This window comes from Monodon monoceros, unplaced genomic scaffold (assembly GCF_005190385.1).
Source record: "Monodon monoceros isolate NGI ecotype Baffin Bay Population unplaced genomic scaffold, NGI_Narwhal_1 Super_Scaffold_19, whole genome shotgun sequence".
Classification (NCBI taxonomy): domain Eukaryota; kingdom Metazoa; phylum Chordata; class Mammalia; order Artiodactyla; family Monodontidae; genus Monodon; species Monodon monoceros.
The window spans coordinates 81702896-81725303 of record NW_021703775.1 but is presented as its reverse complement, the minus strand read 5'-3'; the positions used below and the strand labels follow the sequence as shown (position 1 = coordinate 81725303).

The window sequence follows — 22408 nt, the reverse complement described above, 5'->3', positions numbered from 1 at the left end:
TCGGTGGTGCCTCCTGCCCGGCGTTTCAGGCTTGGTGGAGTGGGGCGCAGAGGGAGAGCTGACCCGGAGGGCAGAGACGCTGGGTGTCGGGCTGGTCCTGAAACCAGCTGTGGCATCTGGGTGGGAGCTGGAATGGGATGAGCGTGGCGCTTCCCCTGATGACCGTGAGTGTCCAGCCCCGGCCAAGGTCAGGCTGGGTGACCTTGGGCAAGGTGGTTATGTTGCTAAGCCACAGCCAGCTCGTCTGAGAAAGGGCGGTGACACAGCACTGTTGCAGCGACGGGCACAGTGGCCCCCAGGGAGAGGTGGCTGTCATAAACCGGGCAGTCGTGCAAACAGCTCCCGCACGCCTGGCAGCGTCTGCCACCTGGGGGCCGCTAACGGCCCAGCTCCGGGGCTTAAGCTCAGATATCAGATGGGTCATGCTTGCCATCAGGACGCAGCCAGGACTCACGGGGACAGCTCCGCTCTCTCAAGGGCGAGGGGTGTTGGTCAGAGTCCCTAGCCAGGCACCCTCCTGGGTGAGCTGTGTGTTCTCTCTCCAGGGCCTTTGTGAACCAACTCGGGGCCTGGCACCGCCTCTGGCATGGCTGGTTCAGGGGTCTTCTTGTGGCCTCTCCCCTCGAGGGGTTCAAGTGCCTGTGGGTCCAGAGCCCCTTCCTCCGTCAGCCTTGCTCCACGCAGCGCAGTCGACGCCATGGGCGGCAGAGGGGGCGGCAGTTCCTGGTGCCCCTCGGTGCCCATCCAGGGCTCTGCCCGCCCGCTGCCCGCATGGCCCTGAGACAGGTCTGGCCTTCACACTTGTGTACAACCCACCACAAGGATGGGGCTCCAGCCTGACACCAGGATTAGGCATCTGGAAAACACCTGTTCATTTCAAAAACTGTGGCAAAATCAGAAAGCTATAAAGAAAGTAAATGCTGTCTATAATCTCAGGGTATCCCCCTCACACACACAAAAATAATAATTTAAATTTTGGTGATTTTGTTTTAGATGTTTATTTAACTACTTAATTTACATCGTTGAGATCAGACCTGAGGTATAATTTATATAATTTTCCCAGAGCAAAAGTAAATGGATTTACTGAAGTCTTAAATGCTTTGACTACATTTGGGCCAACTCACATTTGCCACTCTCTGTGACTTGGCAGCGCACAGACTTCTGACATTGTTTCTTCATCCATTTAAAAAAAAAAAAAAAAACAAAAAGGGAGGTCGGGGTGGTGGTCTGATCTGTGCTGCCTGCCCCCCGAGACCACCAGGCCCACGGTGGGGCGTGTGTGCAGACACCAACTCCCCGCGGAGAGAAGTCCCTGCGGGTAGTAGGCCGGCACTATTTGAGACGGGAGCGAAAGGAAAAACAGTTTAGATGTTGTACCCAAGTAATTCTTTCCCAGAAGAGATTCTTCCAAACACATCTTTTTTTTTTCCCCTCCAAATGCTGTAATGCCCTTCAAAGTTTCCAACATTTGGAATTTGTGTAACAACATAACCTTTTATTCATTTCAGATCGGCCACATCGACGGAGATCCCAGTCGCAAAGGAGCATTTCCCGTGTCATTTGTGCACTTTATTGCTGACTAAATTGCTACTGAACAAAAACACTCCTTTTTAAAGTTATGTCTTGTCTCATTATTGGTACCAAAACTCTTGCCAGATAACCTGTTTCATGAATTGTACGGTAGCCCACTTTCTCTAAGGCCACTGTTCTGCTTTAAAAACTCAAAGGCAATTTATATACATCAATGAATTGTTTTTATAATTCGTGTTTTTCATGAAACATTGCTACACTTTTATTAGGAACAACTGAATTCCCAAAAGGTGAACTGAAAAGTTATTTTAACTAAATAATGAAGATTCTGAATCTACAGCATTAGTTGAACCGAAAAATGTTTTGAGTGTGGGAAAGAAATTCGTCCTGTTTTTCTTGGCCCACTTCTGGGGTTGGTGACCTTCAGCACAATTATTCTTTTTAGGAAGCCAGGAAATTGTTGCTTTCAAAGTCCATAGCCAGCCCGCACTTTCTGCTAAAATGCTTCAGTTCACCTTTAAAGCCTTTTATTTCTTTAAAGATACCTTTAAAGATTTCCTTTGAAATCCACCCAATGTTTATTGGAAATGTATACATAAGCGTTGTACTTTCCAACCCTGGTGTGTGAGGTTGCAACTATCAGTGTATCCTGCATGTGTGTGTAACCTGTTGTGAACAAGCCTACTTGACCCGACTATAGATGGTTTATTATGGCATATGTCACAGCAGTTAATTCAGTTCCAGATTATATTAACTGCATTTCCTGAATCTGGTTTAAAAACTAAGGTTGATGGACTGCGAAACAGTTCTTTAAAGTAGTTTCTACGCTTTAGGTGTTCGGGATTTGCCTTCCTGAGCCTCCCGCGTCACACAGCTAGAGTACCGTGGTGCAGACCGACCCCCCCCCCCCCGCCGCCATATTACCACAAGACTTGCTGTTTCCTATCGAGTGTACCACTGCCTTCCCTTTCTAGCCCAAGAGAATGTCCACTCAGTTTAGTGTCTTGTATTTATATAATATACCAACAGGAATGGTAGTTACACTGTCTTGAAATTTAATCTGTCCACTTGTTTGTAATCAAGAGCATATCAGAAACCTGTAGGTCCCAGGTAGTAAAATACTCTCAAACATCCCGGTTTTACTGTTGAAGTCCATCGTATCATTCTTAAGCTACTGGGGGTGGAGGGATTAGGTTGTATATGATAAAATCAAAAATTCATTAGTTTAATGAACTTTACTGTCATACCTCTATTTGGTAATTGTGTAAGACTCATGGTAGGTATATTGGAAACTCTGGCACTCTTTGAGAATAAACAGGCATATTACGACCACTTAGATTTCTACCCAAAGTGAAGGAGCAAATTTAAGAAGAGGCTTGGAAAGCAAGGAGACGGACGATGCTGTTAGTGTGTTTGTTATGATGGTACATTTGATTGAAGCAGCCTGTCTTTATTATGCAAGACTCTTGTAAGTATAGAGCTTTTTTTTTTTTTAATTGCATTGTATTTTTTCATTGTTATTATAAAGGGAGACAGAATAAACTGGAATGTTTTATGATGTTGTATGGCAATCTGCCTTTCAGACTTCCGGGAAAAAATGTGTTAGATCTGTAATTAAAGTCTTTTTTAAAAGCACTACATCTGTTTTCACTAATGGTTAATTTCTGGTTTTGAACCCTTCATTTAGTTAATTCTCTCATAGGTTTAAGAAAGTAAACAGATGTTTTGCACAGTGCACTTCCTATGTATATTTTAATACAACACTCCCACATCTGTATCTTATAATCAGCCTTTTGACTACTTGGTGCGAGCAGTATACGGAATTAAAGTTGATTCGTATCAGCATTTGAACACCAGCCCCAAACTGATATATCAGGTTCACTGGTACATCAATATCTAGGAAATATTTTTGCAATCTACAATTTGGTGGTGCTGTTGTGCAGTAATTAATACTACTCTTGCCAGAGGAGAAATTATATTAACTTCCCTACTAATGTCCTTTCCTAGTTATTTACTCTTTGCAAATTAAAAAAAAAAAAGCAACTGAGAGAAAGGAAAACGTTGTAGATAATCTATTTATATTTAAAGTTTACATGTCATGAACTTAGCTGCAGGATTCTGGCATTTGGCATGCCATTCTCCATCAGATCTGACTTCTAGGGATGGCGACTCAGAAATCTGTCCACAGACTAATGGTTACTGTGTGATCTGTGAAGGGGTGGGCGGGTACCACGGTCCACAGGGTGGATACTGTCTGAGATGTATGATATTCAGTTCATTCACTTGATTACTTCGGTCTAGTTGCAGCGCAACTGTATATACTGTATAACCTAAATCAGTTCTTATTTTCATTGTCCTAATTAGAGCATGTTTAATAAGTTTACTCTTCTTGTTAGCTAGTCCTTTGACTGGAAAAAAATAAAATACTTTTAAATGGACATGGTGTTTTTCATGTTTTTAATCTTTAGTAAAGCACTATATATAAAAACAGTCCTTTAAAAAATACACTAGCCTCCTGAACGTGAGATTCTTTACGGTGTGTGACTGTGGCGTGAGCAGTAACCTCTGAAGGTCTGACTACTCTCATTACTTACTGCGGTTTACCAGCATGTCATCCTGACAGCACACTTTTAAAGTTTTCCTCTGTGACTTGAGTTGGCAGTGTCACCTGCCGGTGCTGCAGGATAGACGGCCTTGGTCATCCTCGGAAAGTTCTCCATGTTCATTCATCACCGAGGGCACTTCTGCGACACGTAAAGGTTATTAAGCTTATTTGTGTTTAAAAGCGACAAATGACGTTGCTTTTTTAGTCCCAGTAGGTAGGTAACTTCACTGAGCGTTAACTCACTGTTAAATAAGACACATTTTAATAGAAAAACAAACGACTGGTATTTTATATATTGCGTTTCTTCAGAAAATCCAGAGCCAAGGATCGCTCATGTTTCCAAAATAGTTCACCACCACCGCAGAGTGAAAACAGAACTATTGGGAAAACAGCTGAACTTGCACGTGAAGCCTGCCTCCCCTTGATTGCAGAATTCAGGGTTTCTCAGATGTCAACACAGAGTCAAATGCAGTGGATAAAACTTTGCAGATTGCTTGTGCTTGTTCCTACGTTAAGTGAAAAGATACGGTAAGAGTTCATAAATCGCTTCCCGAAGTAAACGTGACCCTCCTAACGCCTCTCCTAAACCTACACGTCACCAGTTTTGGAAAGCCCCGGACACGGCCTGCCTGGGTCACCGTGTTCCTCTGCCCCTCAGGAAGTGCACGCGGTAACACAGGACCCCGTGGCCTTTGGGAGGGACCCTCACGAGTCAGAACAAGGTATGGAAAGGCGTGGCTCTGCCCTGGAGGACACACCGCTTTCCCTCACCAGCTTTACATCTGCTGGCCTAACAAACAGCCTGCAGGAGGTCTGGCCCGGCTGACCTGGGGCCTGATTGATATACTCATTTCTCCTGTTATGCCAGGTGTTTGCTAGGCACATGGCAGAGAGCATCTCTTCAGCCTCTGAAGAGACTAAACAGTCTCTGGTTTTGCCACTTTGTTTGATGAATTATTAGACTAATAACCAAGGAGACTGAAAACCTCACCAGGCTGTGGCACTGGTAAACCCACAGGTTGTATTCTTCGTTGCTCGCATCTGTGGTCTTCAGAGCCAATAAGCTTTTTCCTGCCCCCAGACCCTCATCATAACACACCATCCGGATGATTAAATATAGAGCATGCCGATGCAAAACATCCTGCAGAAGTCAGAGAGAAGAAAGACGGTGCTATTTTACATGTTTCTCCATTCTTATGATGCATTTTCCTGTGCAGAATTTATCATGAGGTTTTAAACTGAGCACATCCATCCATGGATCGGGCAGAAAGTAGTTTCACAGATTTTTCACCCAAAGGGACATTCTAGGATGCTCAGTTATGGGCCAATTTGCCTTTAGGATCATACCTTCCTACTTAAGTTCTAGGAAGATGGAGTGAGATGATCTAAGTTCACGATCCCGTCCTCTATGCCCAGCTTCCAAGCTGATGCCTGCTCTGAATTGGCATGGAGTCCTAAGCTGAAAATGCATTAGGGGACCAGCCGGGGGAGGGAAGGGGACTGGCTTGGGCCCTACACACACAGAAGCAAAAGCCCCTGTTCATTTACCCTAGGAAATTGGTCACTTTTAAGACCAGGTGCCAGAAGTGTTTACAAACCAACCACTCTGCAAACAGAAGCAGACCTAACTACAAGAGGGCCCTTCCCGGCCTGAACTCCCCAACACCTAAAACACATTTTCCCCCTTAATTAAATTACTTACATACTGATCTGACGTGGATACTTTTATGCCATACTTGGAAACTCCCATAATAAATTCTTCCTCCAGAGGAACAAAAGGCAACTTTCCATCTTGCTTTAAAGTAAAAATAAATTACATAATATACATTTTAAAAAATTATGTTTCATTCCTAATTCTGATTGGTCAATTTTAGCATCTGGCCATCATAAACCCAAACCCTTTAAAGAATGTGGGGCATACAACAGCCCAGCAGGAATTTCTTTCCGAAGAGGCAGAAGAAATATCCCCCCGACCTGTTTTACAGTCTGCAAATTTGACCAAAACTCAGATCCATGTACCCCATGCTTACTGTTAACCCCAGTTACAAACTGATACTCCTCACAGATCCCAGCGAGGCTTAAATAAATACTTACATTAGAAACATTAGAAAAATGAAGGCCCTTTACTCAAAGTTTATACTCATGTCAGCACATTAAGTGACAGGTAACATGCAGCAAGAGCCATTCTTCTCAGCCGCTTTACATCTTAGCCGGGTGTTGGGTATGTCTGGTATTCCCAGCGCCCCAGGGCTTTGGACAAGTAAACGCTGCTTGAAGAATGGTTACTCGGCTCTCAAAAATATCAGTCAGTATTTTGAGCTATTCAGAACAAGTAAAACAGCACACGATGCCTGATGGTTTCCCTAGCAGATGGTCCAGTTTTATCTGTTAAGTAGCCTAACTTGCCTTCTCTAAAACAAATATGATGTTGCTGGCAGTCAGTAGATATTCCATACGGTCAGTGTTTCTGTGGAACCATTTGCCTGCACTAAAGAGATCATGGTAAACGAGCCATGTCCACCTACCTTAATTCTTGGGTCCTCACATGCAAGAGTAAACTCTTGCCAATCATTTCTCACAGCAGGTTAAATCAATTCCAAGAATCAACAGATGGGCTAATAGCAATGCTATCGTCAATAATGGAATTCTAATAAGCCCCATTTCTACAGTGATGTGAGAAATTGAGCAGTCATTGTCAGAATGAAAAGCCTAGTGTGCTTTTGGGAGAAAACATTATTAGCAATCTTTCAGTAGAATACTTTACTTAGATTAGTTGTTGCTTGCACGTTGGAATGACTTTATATTTCAAACTAAAGGCTGGGATAATTGTGTTTGCCCAGACTACCAACAGTTGTCTGTTAAATGGCAGATTAGATCAGCTGATTTCCCCTGAGACACCGGAGACTTCCTTCACTTTCATGAGGATATGAAACAGTATATTTAAGGATCCCATCTCCATGAGTTAAGAGACTATATACTCTTAATAGTAACCAGCACGCTATAAATTGATAAGGGACTCTTTCCATTGCAGTAATATCCCGTTGTTAATGAACACAAAGACAAGCAATTCCATCTTCTAGAAACTTGGGAAGCAAGTTACTAACTGTTGACAGTATTAAGTCTTCTGGCTCATCCACTCCCAACTCTGGCAAGGGTACGGACCTTACAATACTTTAGGCACAAACCTGACACCTTGATTTGTCTTAATTTTCACACTAAATTTTCCTTCGTGGTGATTTATTTTTTTATTTTCTTGACCAGGATATATTTTTGAAACTTACCTGAGTTCTTGTTGGAAACAGGGTATGAATAAATAGATATGGTAGGTCAACACCACTATGAATTAGATTATTCAAAGAGCTGAACCTAGTTCAACGGTGATACAGTAAGACTTGCCAGACTTTTAGAGATAAGCTTGTGGTGTGTACTCAGCCACCGTACTTGGCTCCCCATTTTTTTATTATTATTTTTTTTTGTGGTGCGCGGGCCTCTCACTGTTGTGGCCTCTCCCGTTGCGAAGCACAGGCTCCGGACGCGCAGGCTCAGCGGCCATGGCTCGTGGGCCCAGCCGCTCCGCGGCACGTGGGATCTTCCCGGACCGGGGCACGAACCCGTGTCCCCTGCATCGGCAGGTGGACTCTCAACCACTGTGCCACCAGGGAAGCCCTCGGCTCCCCATTTAAACAAGGGGACTTTTTCAGTCAGCCCCAGAAAAAGTGAAAAGCACTGTGTGAAGGAAGGGACTGTGTCCCTGTGCTCCTCTTCGACTCGGTATCCAAGGTGCCCTGTACCTCCTCTGACCCCAGCGCTCAGTAACAACTAACAGTGATAAAAGCGCGGCTTCAGGAGAAGCAGTGAGGAGACCTGGAAGAGTGCTATCTTTCTCCAAAGCCAATGAGTTCACTCTGGAATCTGAGAAAATTGAACTTTTTTTTTTACCTGGGCGACATCTATATAATTTATCAGGTCTAGTGGCCCTTCGAGACTTTTTCCCTCGGAGAGTTTCAGTTTCTCAATGGCACCAACGTATTTTATTCGAAATTCTGCACAGGTGTCTGAATTACTGTTGCTTTGTCCTAAAGGTGAAAAGAAAAATTGTAAGAGTAAGACTTCAGAAGAAATGGCTGCATTACAGGGTATCCTCAACCTCTCCCCGGGCAGGAAACAGACAGTGTCATCAGAAGTTAACCTTTCATAAAAATTTAAAAATTTTAAATGCAAACTTTTTGATGTCATGGGAAAGAATTAAAAATTTCACTAACCTTTTCCTCAGTGACTCACAATGTACTAAATATATAAAAATCTCAAAAGGAATAAATTATTACTACGCTTCATTTCTTCTTCAAAAAGAAGAAAACTAAATTGTCAATTTGACAATGATTGAGTACCTTTGTAATGCATATGACATTTAATTATTTTTTGGTTTCTTCTCCCTTTTTACCTTTCACTTTTAGATTCCTTTCCTGATTCAGGAAACCTGATCTACCTCTCCCATTCAGTCAGAAAAGACCAGAAATTTTTTTTTTCAATGCAGATGGAATAATGCCAGACAGGAAGTCCCTTACAAAACAGATGGTAATAGGTGAAGAACTGTGTGTGCCGTAAAATCCAGCCAGTACAAAAGTACCACAAAGGATTTTACAACGTCTGCAATAGTAAAGGAATACCCTGCGGTCACTTTTAGATTATGTTTATGTAATAAAAAGATGCCCACATTTTTAATGTTTTAAAGCATCTGGAAGTAAAGACAATAGACCTTATGCTACTATATTCCCTTTTACATCTTCTCTCCCACTCCTACCACCTTTTATGGATAGAATCGCCTATAATCCCAAAAGGAAAAGGAAGAATTTTATACAAGAAAATGAATGTAGTAGGTTTCCAATTAGACACCGGCTAGCACGTGGGTCAAAAACCACCTTTTGATTTCTGAAGAGCTGCTCCTTTTGGGGGGCTGCATAAATGTTTTCAAGGGCCTGTGACACATGCTCCCCTCGTTACCACATGCTCCTGATGTTAACTTTTTTTAATCAGCAGGACGTTGTCTTACCCCCCACGAAGAATGTAATTCCAAAATAATTCACAGTCGGCCAGCCCATTTCTTACAAAGCTATTTTGACACTTCTAAACTGTCACCATGAAGTTTTCCACAAGTTTTTGCTCCACGACCATTAAGAGCAGTTTCCTCCAAGGCAGCGTCTTTCACCACCCACCCGCCACCCCAACCCGCGTTCCACCAGATCTTGGACCATTTCTGGCAGAGCAGAGGAAGAAAACCCCAAATACTCAAGGACTCCTTGTGCTACTCTGGCAAAACTGCACAAGCGTCAGTTAGCAGCCTTCGCCAAAACGATCCGCCCTCCGTACCTGAGCTCTTGGTGGAATCCGTATCGAGGCTCGCCACCGTGCTGGATCGAGAGAGCCCCCCAAGGCTGGAGTCTACAGACTGAGAAATAACAAACCAACAGAAAAACTGTAAACGCAATTAAAAGCACTATCTTCTCTCAAGTTCTCTACCAAACGTTCAAATGACTTATTACAGGTGAATTAACACATATAAAATCAGGTCAACTATTCAGGTAGATCGACTGGGACAGATTTTTCTAAAGACAAATTCCTTAGCAAACTTCCAAAAAAGAAGACAGTCCCAACTGCTCTTGCCATCACACAGTATTGGATAAACGTGAGGTCAACACTCCCAGTTTAAATCAGAGCCACTACCTGTATCTCCTTATAAGATACCTGATATTTATGTCATATGTGAAAACCTACACCTTGCTTTTGTAATATTTCCAAAGAACCCCAAAAGAACCCTGTGCAGAAAGCAGGCAGGGAGTTAACATTATCCTGTTTAGTAAATGAGCGGAGAGACACAGACAGGTGAAGTGATTTACCCAAGGTTACATCTAGTAAATACCCTAGATCTCTAATCTACGTCTCCTAATTCTCTCCCCAGCATCTGCAATGACTCCAACTACTACCTGGCCTACAACAGGTAAACACAGGCCGACTGGTGGACCAGAGCATAACTGCAATGTGAATTACAAAGAAAAACCAACAAATCTGTTAAGCAAAATTTAATGAATCATACATGTTAGTATAGTTTGTTCTACAGCATCATACTCTCATTTTTTAGAAATAACAGTAAAAGCTTCTGATTAAACAAATCACTTATTGGGAATTCTCTGGCGGTCCAGTGGTTTGAACTTGGCACTTTCACTGGCGGGGCCCAGATTCAATCCCTGGTCGGGGTACTAAGATCCCGCAAGCTGCGCAGCTCGGCCAAAAAAGAAAAAAATCACTTTTTTACACTTCAAATCAAAATTAAATTTTAAAAGTACACTCGAAATTTTAGATGTTTAAGAAGTGAATCAAGGTGAATGCAAAAATGTATCAAGCCTTACTTCTTCCCTTTCTTAATAACGGCACTTCTTGGAATATAAACTAAGAGCAGAGCTGTATGCACACAGAAGTTCCACATCAATGTGTGTGGTTCTGACAAATCGGAAAAAAACCTAAATATTCAAAGGGTGACGGAAGGGGAGTTGGAATTAAGATGCCATTACAAAGTCAGGCTGGCTTCTGGGAAGCGTGTAACAGAGTGAGGTTGTGTGCTTCAAATTACCCCTCCGCACGGGAAAAGCAAATAGGTTGTCAGAACCTAACAGCCCTCAGAACAGAAGAACAGGAAGGGAGAAACTGGCCTATTTTTCTGAGGTTCCGAATCATAATGGCAGAAGCTTACATCATCCTGGAACACAAATCTGAGTCACAGCACCCTGCTTAGGAACCGCACGAGGCTCGCCATCACTTCGGGGTAAGACCTCCCTCCGGGCCCGCGGCCCTCCTGCACCTCTCTGGCCCTGCCTCCGCCACCTGCCCGGGGCAGCAGGTCCTTCAGGAATCAGAAACCGCGCTCTGGTCCTACTCTGCGAGCCGCAGGTCAGTACGTCTCCCTTTATCCACTTTCTGATCTAGAAAACAGGAAGCTGGGCCTGATTCCCAGGCTGAGGTCCTCACACTTAGGTCACAGCAGGGTGGGTCTCAGCTAGCTTCAGGAGTTCTGAAACCTGACAGGAAAACGGTCGATTTTCCCATTTAAGACTGCACAGGACTGCTAAAAGGCCAGGTTTTGGTGCTTTTGACTACGTGCTGACAGCTCAGTGACAACACCGCTGCCCTTGCCTGCTGGAAACTCCCGAAGGGCAGTGGTGCGTGTGTCCGTCCGTGGGCGTGGCCGTCGTCACCCAGGGCGCTGCCCACAGGCTAGTGAGAGGCGCCCCGGAGGCGGGCACCCGTGCGTGTGAGCCGAGGGCTCCTCTCCTGCCTCACCCAGTCCTGGCACTGGGCACCGAGAGCTCACAAGGGTGGAAAATGACTTAAAAAGGCTCTCTAGTCCTAGTCTAGCGGACCCAGTGGACCAGGACTTGGGACTCGAAGGGTCCCGCACACTCACACCAGGGCATTTGCCTCACTATGCAACTAACTCACCGTGACTAAACAAAATTATAATTTGCACACACACCTCAAGCCCTAGAATTCAAGACATCCAGCTCCCTGAGTGCCTGCAATTCCTGTCATATAAACAATTTAAAAATCAGCGTTTCAAAGAGACCATCTGGAAGTCCCGATCCCTCTAGGTTAGCGGAGTTAAGAACTCCAGAAAATCTACCAAAACAAAATAAAATTAAATCAAGCGCACAATGCGTGTCGAGTGCAAAAAAATGAATGTGAAAAACCTCTAGTTTGAAGAACATCAGCAGGTCTGCCGGGGTTAGTACCCTTCACGCAGCATCGGTTAGAAGAAACAAAATTCTCACCACTTAACGACTGCGGCCTCCACGCCATCACCCCTACCTTACTCTTAGTACTGATTTCACTACTCTGGGAGCTGCTACTGCTGTGTCGCTTCTTCCCTTTCCGAAACATCTTCCACCATAGCTTGATCCAGAGGCACGCCCCCTGGAAGAACAAGGGTTGGTTAGATACATGGAGAAAAGCAACTTTAAATCCCTTTACACGTAATAGGAATAAAAATAAATAAAAACCATCAATTCCTCCCAGTTCCATGGCATATTCCTTTTACTTGAAACATAAATAATTTCCGTTGACCACAAAATGTGGGTATTATTCTTTTTCATTCTTATTCTCTTTTTGAATCACAAGATTCTAACCCAATAAACCAAAAAGGTAGGAACCTTCTTGGCATCTCTGGAGGTGTGAAAAGCACTGTTCAGAAGTAACATCTAGTTCTCAATATATTCAAGTGCCTGCCTTCTCTTTAACCAAGTCAAGACGTTAGTAAAATATGTGACATATCAGTTTATCAACCACGTCACTGTCTCCAGTTCCTGTTCTGTGAATGGCAGGGCTAAGAACTGAAGGCGCTGACACATCTCGGAAATGTGCATTTTTCTTAAAGTCTCCAACTATCTTTAAGTAAAGGCTGACATGAAAACCTTGCCAGGTGCTACCTCTCATCTCGTTCCAGTAAGGCCAGGGAAGGAGGTGACCTTAAGTTTCCCAGAGTCAGGCTTATGTATCTCTTTTTTAAAATTTTCGATTTCTCCTTGCACATTTCATAGGAGCACATATATTATACTTGGAAAATTACGAACTAGCCTGCATAATGTTTCATAGTTCAAGTACTTCCAAACACACTGTCTCAATTTATCCTCACAGCAACCTGGTGACACAGATGTTCTCTGAGGGTCTCTGCTGGAGCTCTAGGCCCCCCATCAGGGGGCTTACAGAAGACAGGTTAGAATCTGCATTCTGTAGACAAGGGAACTGTGACCCATCTTTCAGGAGGATTTATGAATACAAGAACCTAACAAATGTTTCCTAAAGGTTGGTTCTACAGAGGGAACAAGGGAACCTGCTCACTACAGAATCGAACACTATCTTATCGTCTTCAAACGTTCAACAGACAGCAGTCTGCACAGATAGCTTCCTTTCATTCCGACATGGTCAATTCTTGTCAGAAAAACAAGGGACCTGATGAAGGAAAAGAATGAGTAAATCACGGGGTGGTCAATGCATGCCCCTCTCCAACACACAGTCTCTGCCATTGAATCTGGAGGGCCACCCCCCCCAAATCCACTCACTAGCATCTGACCTTAGGCCACTGACCCAAAACTTCACTTGAGCCCAAGCTTTTTAATCAGCCCCATCAGCCAACTTATTTCTATATTTCTGCTTCATTTGTGGAGTAACGAGAACATGTGATTCATTCATTCGTTCCTGAGTAGCCAGTAAGCACCTACCAGGTGCTGGAGATACACCAGTGAATAAGACAGAAAAAGCCCCTGACCCCAGGGAGCTCATTTTTAGAGGGAGTAGACAGACCAACAGGAAAACCAAATATAAAACACATTATTTGGAAACAATAATTGCTACGAGGGGAACTAAAGCAACTTAAGGAGATAGTGATCAAAGGAAGGGGGGACGATTTTAGACAGAAAAAGATGTTCTGAGGAAGCGAGAGTTAAGCCCTGAGGGAAGTGGGGGGCAGCCGTGAACGTGGAGGAGAAGCTCCGAGAGTGGACGTCCTCTGACGCACAGACCGGTGAGAGGCCAATACGACTAAGAATAGGAGGAGGAGGGAGAGTGACAGGAGGGAAAGAGCCACAGGAGACCTTGCAGGCCACAGCGAAAGCTGGGGTTTTGTTCTGGGTTTCACAGGAAGACTCAGAGGGTTTTAAAGAAGCAGTCAGGTGATATGATCAGATTTCTGTTTTAGAAAGATGACTGGCTGCTGGGTAGGGAACTAGTTGCACAGGACAAGAGTAAAAAGAGGGGGCCTGCTTAGAAGGCTTCCGTGGATAATTCGCTGCAAACGAGAGCCCTGCCATCACAGGATACTCCTCAGTTAGAAGGAGAAGCAAGAGCGCCTTATTCCACGGTCTGCACAGAGCTGGGCTAACCTGGCAGCACAAAATACCGCAACTGATGGGCTAGAGGGCCAGTGTATAGCATATTTAAGCACATTACATTTTAAGTATATATAAGTACTATATATATATATACATATATAAATAACAATTTTAAATATGATTTTTTAAAATTTGATAGTATTGTTATGAAATCCTGAAGCATCTCTTCAAACCCCTGGAATACTAGAACGATTCGAAAATCACTACTTAATAAGGGCTTTGCAACTCCTTAAGACTTTCTTTCCATCATCAATCTAGGAGCTGAAGGGGAAATGCATTTATGAAAACCTTTGATATCTGCCACTATTTTGATGCATGTTCTTAATTAAGCAAGTCATTCTTGTCTCTAAATTATTCGTGCATAAAAATGAGACTGAAGATACTGTCACTTGGATGTTCCACAGACTCATCAAAGGCCAAAAGGCCTAAAGCAGAGCCCATCCTCTTCCCCTCCACAGCTGCCCCTCTCCTCTCCCTTTCAATAAATTCCATTATTTCTGGTAGAAACCAGGAAATCACCGACTCCTCTCCGTCCTCCAGCCCTCACATCCAGCCAAGTCCAAGATGCACTGATTATACCGCCTGAAGAGTTCCCTCATCCATGTCTCTAAACAGGGCCTGCATCATCCTAGACTATGGCTATACAGAAACACTTTTTCATTGTATGATGAAAGCAATGGACCCTTAACCCATAAAAATGCACAAAGTCTGGAATACAATGTAAGGAATTCACAAGCCATCAGGAGATATTTCAAGGGTGAGGGACCTTGTCCTGAGACAGGCTGGGACCTGGGACCCTTTGCTGCAGTGATTGCAAGTGGACAAACGTCTTCTCGAGTAACAGATACAAAGAAACTATAAAGGAACTAAAAATAACTGCGTGCATGCACGTGCAGTTGGGGCAAATTCTGGACAACAAAACACAAAAAGACCAAAAAAACCACAACTACCACTTCTGAAGAGCAGAGAGCCAAAGCAGGGTCCTGCGCGTGCCCCCCTGCGCTCAACACCGCCAGGGGGTGGGCGAAACACCTCAGCCGCCCCTCCGCCCGACCCCTGGACACACCCCTACCCTCACCCCATGTAAGGAACGAGCTTGCCCGCCTCCCACCGCTCTGGCCCCTTTTGGCGGGGAGGAGCGAGCAAGGGAACCTGTTACTTGTTTTCGCTCCCCTCCTGCAGCTGCAGGAGCCCCAGTCAAGCCCTGCCTGAATTTCTGGACTGGCCTCTTATCGATTTCTACTGATGGGGAAGGCCAAGAACCCTGGTCGGTATCAGTCCCAGCTGGACTCCTTGCCGCTTCAATTCTGTCATCAAGCTCCAGCTGAAATGATTTCTTTAAAACTCAAGTCAGATGCCATTTAACCTGCTTCAAATCTTTTGTTGCCTCCTCAAAGTTAGAGACTGAAGTCAGGCTCTTTGCCAGGACACGCAAGGTCCTCCATGACCGGGCTCGTGTGGACCCCTAGTCTCATCGTCCACAACCAGTTTCACACTCAATTAATCTGTAAGGAATGCAGGCAAACTGGCTTGCGGTTCTCAGCATGCACTCAGCTCCCTGTTTCCACACTTTGCTCCTGCCATTCCCTCTGCTTAGAATGCTCTTCCACCTTCTATTTATTTGGCTAACCAGTCACCTTCCAAGACTCAGTTCAGGCTTCTCTTCTAGAAAGCCTCAGGTTGGGCTACGGGATGGGTCTTCCACAGCTTGAGTTTATACCCTGATCTCAGCATTAGTTAGCTACTGTCTACTTGTAACTATCTCACTCAGAACTGTGAGCTCATCAAAGACCAGGGCTAGGTCAGCTCCGTATATCCGACGCCTGCTACAGCCTGGCAGAGGCCATGCTTAATGAACCGGAGAACCGTCTTGTGAGATAACATCCAGATGACAACTCCCACGTCCTGAGCACCTACCATCTGCCACCCAGTGCCAGGTGATGTTTTATACACTCACATACACACACACCCTTATGCCATCTGTGTATACCTCTGACCCTCTCCACTGACCAGCAAGGTTGCAGTATTACAGCCCCTTTCCAATGAGGCAGCCAAAGTGCAAAGTTGATGAAGCAGCTTGCCCAAGGCCACCAGGCTGGTAATGCATGGGGCCAAGTTTGGAACCTTGGTAGAGTTGGCTCCAAAGCTCTTTCCAAGACCCCGCCCAGCTCCTGTCGGGAGCGCCTGCCACGTGCCGGTGACAGTAAACAAAACAGACGCAACCCCGGACCCGCGCTGCGGGGAAACAGCCACGACGCGTGGAGGAACCAACAGGATCCCGCACAAAAAGTGAACGCTCTCCATCGCCCCTCAAATCAGAGCCTGACATGAGGAACGTGGGGAGCAGCCCCGCGGATGCTCTCACTCCATCTCCCGACCGGACCCAGACACACGCCACATGCCACACCCATTGTCACCGGAGCTGCAGTCCCACCCCAGACAGGAATCGGCACCGAGGCACTGCCTCCTCCCGCAGGCCCGGGCCCGCTCCTCGGCTCCCGCCGCCGGCCCCGCGCCGCCTCGGGGCCTGGGTCCCCCACCCAGGGAAGGCGGGTCCCGGTGGAGACCGTGGCCCCCGCGGCCCCACCCATCCGCCCCGCCGCGGGCCTCCCCACCGGAGCCGCCCTCGGGACCCGCGTTCCCGGCCAGGCTCAGCCCAAGCGCGGCGAGGGCCGGGCTCTCACCTCAACGCCGACTGCGGTCGGGGTCAGACACCCACAGCCTAGGCAGCCCGAGCCGCGGCAGCCACTCCGTGTCAAAAACCAGCGCCCGCTTTTCGAGGCCAGTGGCACCGCCCGCCGGGCCCCGCCTCCGAAGCCTCGCGCAGGCGCAGCCCTGACCCCGCCCCCGGTGCCCGGACCGACCTTGTTCTACGACCGGAAGTTAGAGGGAGGAGCCTAGGGTGGCTGACGCCCGGGCGCCGGAAGTTGTGCTCTCTGTGGACGGCGACCATCCTTTTGGGTTCCCTGTGGCTGCTCTTCCAATTTAGAAAGCCTCCCGCAACCTGTTCCTCGTCCCCGTTTGCAGATGTCTGCGATTCCCGCAGAAGAGAGTGACCAGCTGCTGATCCGACCCCTGTAAGGGACCAGCGAGAGGGAATGAAGCCACGGGTTGTGAGGCGAGGAGGGTACCTGGGTGGTTGGGCTCTTCAGTCGGCCGCAGCCGGCGCGCCTCTGCAGTCGGCCCTTGGTCCCTTGGTCCGCAGTTGCGGGCCAGGCCTCCGGATGCAGGGCTTTGGAGAACTGTGGATAGGAAGGGGCCTGCTCGGTTTCATGGGATTTTGCTTTTTCCAAGGGAGGAGAGTATGTGGAGTTGGGGGGCGGGGAAAGAAGGTCTGTGGGGCCGCTGGGCGCTTTCTTGTTCGCCAAAGAGTGGCAAGCTCTGAGGGAACCGGTGACGCCGAGCGTGGCAGGATGAGAGGAGGACCTGGATAAGGCTGTGGCAGTGCGAGGAAGAGCTAACCTGTTACCTCCAGAACTTGGTATTTGCCAAGATGGGAAAGGAAGTAAATTAGGGACTCGCTGTGAGCTCCATTCAGAGCTCCAACTCTGGGAGAATAAGGAGGGAAGAAAAAGCCGAGGTGTTAAGGACAAAATCTCAGCCCCTGACTGACCAGGAGAGGGCTGGCCTTTCACTGGAAATGGCCTTCTGTCAGAGAAGCACCTTACAGATCTGGAATGCTGCTTAGAAAGGGAAATATAAATGTGGAGGAACTTAATTCTGTAAGTGAGCAGCTAGAATCCACAAACATGCTCACTGTTAGAAATGAGTCAGCACCACATGAACACGTGCCGTTTTCAAAAGGCAGAAATATTTCCTTTACATGTTCATTTAGTAAGGACTCCTTGAGCACCTACTGGGGACGTGCCCCAAGTTTGCCGCTGCTCAGTTCACACCTGTCCTCTCTTCCTGTGCTCAGCAAACACTGAGCAAGTGTCAAGGCCACACTGGGCACTAGGGATACAAATAAGACGGAGGGCTGAGTTAACTGGATTCACCCTTTTGGAGGGAGCTGCAGCGCCGCATGAAAAGTACCGGAAAGATAGTTTGGAGGAATAGCAGACCATCACTTTGGAGTCAGACTTGAAGTCCTATCTGTACACTATCGATTGCTAGGACAGCAACCTCACTGAACCCATTTCCTCATGTGGAAATAGTATAGCAGTACTTAACTGTGCAGAGTAAAGCTCACGGTAGGTGCTCAGTCAATGGTGACTACTGTAAGAGTACAGATAGGCATTGCCCTAAGGCCGTGAGAGTGCAAAAGGGATTTCCAGCAGAGATGAGAATGCCACCTCATGCATCCTGGAAATTATGATACGAGCTGAGGCCTAAAGAATGAGTAGGAATTAAAGACAGCTGAAGTGTGGGCAAGGATGCTCCAGGCCGAGGAAGTGGCACGTGTGAAAATGAGAGGGCTCTGTTTGTGGCCAGTCTCCCCATGGCTGTGGCTAGAAGATTAGCAGATGAGATGGTAGAGGCTGTCAGGGTCCAGCTTATGAAGGACATTGTGTAAGGATTTGGGGTCTTTATCACCAGTTATAGAAAGCCAAGGAAGGATCTTAAGCAAGGATGGGATGTGATGGAAATTATGTTTTAGGAAGATCGAAGATGCTCCTGGCAGCAGTGTAGCAAATGAATAAAAGGGTGGAACAAGGGACTTCCCTGGCGGTCCAGCGGTTAAGACTCCAAGCTTCCACGGCAGGGGACACAGGCTCCAACCCTGGTTGGAGGAGCTATGATCCCGCATGCCGCGTGATACGGCCAAAAAAAAAAAAAAAAATAGGGTGGATTAAGTGGAGAGAATCCAGTGGGATGAATTGAAATAAACCAAGTGATGAAGCAGTGAGAGCTTGGAATGAGTGAAATGAGCAGCAATGGATTGGACAGAGAGAGGTTTAAGACAGTAAAGAAGTGAAATCTTCAGAACTTTGTAACTGATCAGATGTATTGTAAGGGGCCGTTGTTGGGGGAAAGGCAGTGTAGAGAGGACTGTTAGGATGACACGGACTCCTAGGTACGAAAGCTGGTAAGTGGTTGTGTTGTTTACTCCAGGAGTACAGGAGATGGGGCAGGTCTAGAGTAAATTTGGGAGTTTTATTATTCTATAACAGCCTTATTGAGGTTGAATTCACATCAGCACACTCATTTAAAGTTACAGTTCAATGGGTTTTAATATATACAGAGTTTTACAACTATTACCACTGTCTAATTCCAGAACATTTTCTTCATTCCGAAAAGAAGCCCTTATATATCCATTTACCTCCAACTTCCCCAGCCCTAGGCCACTACTAATCTACTTTCCATATCTACAGATTATCTTCTTTTGGACATTTCATATAAATGGGTTACAATATGTAACCTTTTGTTACTGGCTTCTTTCACTTAGCATAATGTTTCCAAGGTTCATAATTTGGGAGTTTTTACTCATTCAATAGGTATTTCTTTAATTCTTTTTTTTTTTTTTTTCCCGGCCGCGCTGCGGCTTGTGGGATCTTAGTTCTCCGACCAGAGATTGCACCCATGCCCTCAGTAGTGAAAGCACAGAGTCCTAACCACTGGACCACGAGGGAATTCCCACAGTAGGTATTTCTTGAGGTTTACTGCGTGTCAGGCAGTGTAGCTAGCTATACATCAGTGAATGAAATAGACAACGTCTCTGCTGTTATGGAACTCTCATTTTAATAGTTAGAAAAGCCATAAAGAAGTAGATACAATAACTTCATGTAGTTTTAAGTGTCATTATAGAATGTTGTGAAAGGCAGATGAGGGGGTGACATTTGAACTGAGACCCAAATGATACACAGGAGCCAATTATGTCAATATCTGAGGGCAGAGCATTCCAGAAAGAAAGAAGAGCAAGGGCAAGGGACCTGAGGTGTAAACTTGTTTGGCATGTTTGACTATAAGGTGCCTGTGGATGTCCCGGGAGAGATACCAATGCCAGGTGACTGACTGTTAGAGGTCTGGAATTCAGGAGGACAATCTGGCTACAGATACAAATTTGGAAGTCCTCAGCATGTTAAAAATGTGACAATGAAGATCAGGAAGACTGAGAAGACGACCAAGGAGAGAACCCTTGGAATAACAGCATTTCACGGATGGGCAGAGGCAGCGGAGCAAAGGAAACTAAGGCGGAAAACCAGTAGGACAGGATGAAAGCGTGAAGTCAGTGAAACCAAGCTTGGAGAGGGACGGAGCAGGAGGGATGACATGCTGCTGGGAGAACAGTGAGATAAGAACTGAAAGGGGCTGTCTGCACTTAGCAACAAAGAGCTGTTCTGCAGGGAGAGTTTCAGAAGAACGGTTGGTAAAAAGCCAGATGGCAGTGAGTTGAGTGAGTGGAGGTGAGGAAATAGAGGCAGAGAGTGTACGCAGCTTTTAGGAAGCGGACAGGGAGACTAAAGGAGATTAGAATTAAGGGATTTTCATTTGGGGTTGAGCGTGACTGTGGCATGTTTAAATGCGGTTGGTGAGGGAAAAGCCAATGATGTAGCAGGCAGGGGTCAGTTCCTCAGGAGGAGAGAGTGTGCAGAGTGTAGAACCATGGTGAAATGATTAGCCTTAGAGAGAGAGGTCTGTTCTCTGTTGCAGGAGAAATGGAAGGAGAGGAAGATGCGGGTGGGTTGGTAAGTTAAGGAAACTGACAGCTGAACTGTACAATTTTTTGATGCAGAGAAAGCCGTGCCTCGAGTGAAGAGTTAGGATAGAGGGTTGGAAAATTTAGGAACGGGGAGAAAGTTTGAAATAGTTACCACACTACCTGTAAGAGAAAACTGAGCTAGGGACACTTAAGAGGGAGCACAGGGGGCCAATTAAAGTGGAAGGCCAGGAATTCACAGTAGCACTGTGGTGGTCTGATTTTCTTTGTCCTGCTCTGGAGTAGGATCTCAGCTTGAGGATGCATCCACCTCATGTCTGTCACCTAGTAGCCTATGCGTTCCTTGAGCTCAGCGTCTTGGTATTAGGCCTTTCCATATTCTAGGCACTTAATACAGTGCTTGGCAAATAGAAGCTGCCAGTGGTTAGGACTCTGTGCTTCCACTGCCGTGGCCCCGGGTTCAGTCCCTGGTCAGGGAACTAAGATCCTGAAAGCCTCACAGTGCAGCCACACACACACAAAAGACCTGCTTGATCTTGAATGAGTGGGTGAATCGTGAGCTAGAATGGTTGGGGAGAGGCAGTCAGAGAAGGGAAGGGATTGGAAAAGCAGGCGAAGTTTAACTTAAAGTCTTACGGGAATTGGAAAGCAAGGCTGTTTCATTAATTTAAGAAGAAAGGAAATTAATTTGAAATACTTGGTATCAAATATACTGAAACAACAGAAAGTAGAAGGAAAAGGGAATGAGATTCACAGGTAGGAATAAGATAAGTCTGTTTAAATTTAAGCTATTTGGTAAATGCATATTTTCATCTTAAAGAAAATGAAAGAATTTTTAAGTGCTGATGGGTTTTTACTTAAGTGCTAATTCAAGAGTCTTATTAAATAATCTGAATCACTGCTAGTTTACATGTTGAATACATCACAGTTTAACCGTAACATTCAGAAGGTCGGATTTAACCTTTGGGCTTCTCAGATCTATACCAGCTTCTCTCACAATTTTAACAACTGAAAGATCCCTGAACTCCCAAAGGTCATTTTTCATCTTTTCCCACATTGATGCTGTTCTTTGCTATCTTTGTAACTTAGTGGAACTTTTATCTGCCTCAAGTGAGTGCTGGCATCAGATGGAACATAGTTTAAGTTGTAAAAAAGTTTGAATTTATTGGGCTTTATTTTGATTGTTTTTCAATCATTTTTATTTCTTCCTTTGAATGTTTACAGTGGAGCTGGGCAAGAAGTGGGAAGATCATGTATTATTCTGGAGTTCAAAGGAAGAAAAATAATGGTAATTATTATTTTGTAGTCCGGTTAACAGTATGTTCCTGTCTGTCTTGGGTGTTAGGTCTTTTCTAGCTCGGTAGTTTTTTCTAGTTCAGTAGTTATCTGTTTAGCTCCCAGAATAATGTCATAGTTGGTATAGGTCGTCTGTGTAAAATGTTAATGTGGAAAACTAGTACACCTTCCACTTAGTAATTTGACAAAACATAAAGTAAACTGAGAAAATATATTCTAAGTTTGTAAAATTGTCAACTGGATCTCCTGATCTTTTGTATCTTCAAAGTCCCTCTTCCATTCCTGAAGGTCTGGCCAACCTAACTGCCCCACCACCAGTGGGAGACCCCAAGAAACTGGCCACCTGAACACATGCAGAGCTCCAGCCACCCCCGTGTGGTGTGACAGTAGGGCCCTGGTCTGGCAGCTTAGGAACCTAAGTTAGCACTAGGATACCTGGCC

The 22408-nt window shown here is 45.6% G+C and overlaps 3 protein-coding genes across 13 annotated transcripts in view; 2 read left to right on the top strand and 1 right to left on the bottom strand.

Moving 5' to 3' along the window:
* Positions 1–3569, top strand: part of ASAP2 (ArfGAP with SH3 domain, ankyrin repeat and PH domain 2) — a 156522-nt gene extending 152953 nt beyond the window's left edge. For all 5 annotated transcript variants that reach the window (XM_029232706.1, XM_029232703.1, XM_029232702.1 and 2 more), the window contains one exon: positions 1509–3569. In XM_029232706.1, coding sequence (XP_029088539.1) covers positions 1509–1583 — 75 coding nt within the window. In that variant the 3' untranslated portion in view covers positions 1584–3569. The remainder of the gene's footprint in view (positions 1–1508) is intronic.
* On the bottom strand, positions 893–16858 carry ITGB1BP1 (integrin subunit beta 1 binding protein 1). Of its 6 annotated transcripts, XM_029232712.1 has the most exons (7): positions 16755–16814; positions 11875–12097; positions 9503–9581; positions 8075–8211; positions 5838–5930; positions 5127–5276; positions 893–4641 (listed from the first exon to the last, which is right to left on the bottom strand). In XM_029232712.1, exons 2-7 carry the CDS (start codon positions 11890–11892, stop codon positions 4570–4572), a joined length of 549 nt encoding a protein of 182 aa, XP_029088545.1. In that variant the 5' UTR covers positions 11893–12097; positions 16755–16814; the 3' UTR covers positions 893–4569. The 6 variants fall into 6 exon arrangements, with proteins under 6 accessions (XP_029088545.1, XP_029088542.1, XP_029088541.1 ...); XM_029232709.1 differs by lacking the exon at positions 16755–16814 and having other exon boundaries at positions 11998–14158; XM_029232708.1 differs by lacking the exon at positions 16755–16814 and having other exon boundaries at positions 11993–14154.
* Positions 16859–17008: 150 nt separating this feature from the next.
* CPSF3 (cleavage and polyadenylation specific factor 3) overlaps positions 17009–22408 on the top strand; it is a 43327-nt gene continuing 37927 nt past the window's right edge. The window contains exons 1-2 of one of the 2 annotated variants that reach the window (XM_029232357.1): positions 17009–17147; positions 21896–21959. In XM_029232357.1, coding sequence (XP_029088190.1) covers positions 17098–17147; positions 21896–21959 — 114 coding nt within the window. In that variant the 5' untranslated portion in view covers positions 17009–17097. Of the gene's footprint in view, positions 17148–20106; positions 20171–21894; positions 21960–22408 lie in introns of those variants that run through there. The other variant, XM_029232358.1, reaches the window with a different exon arrangement.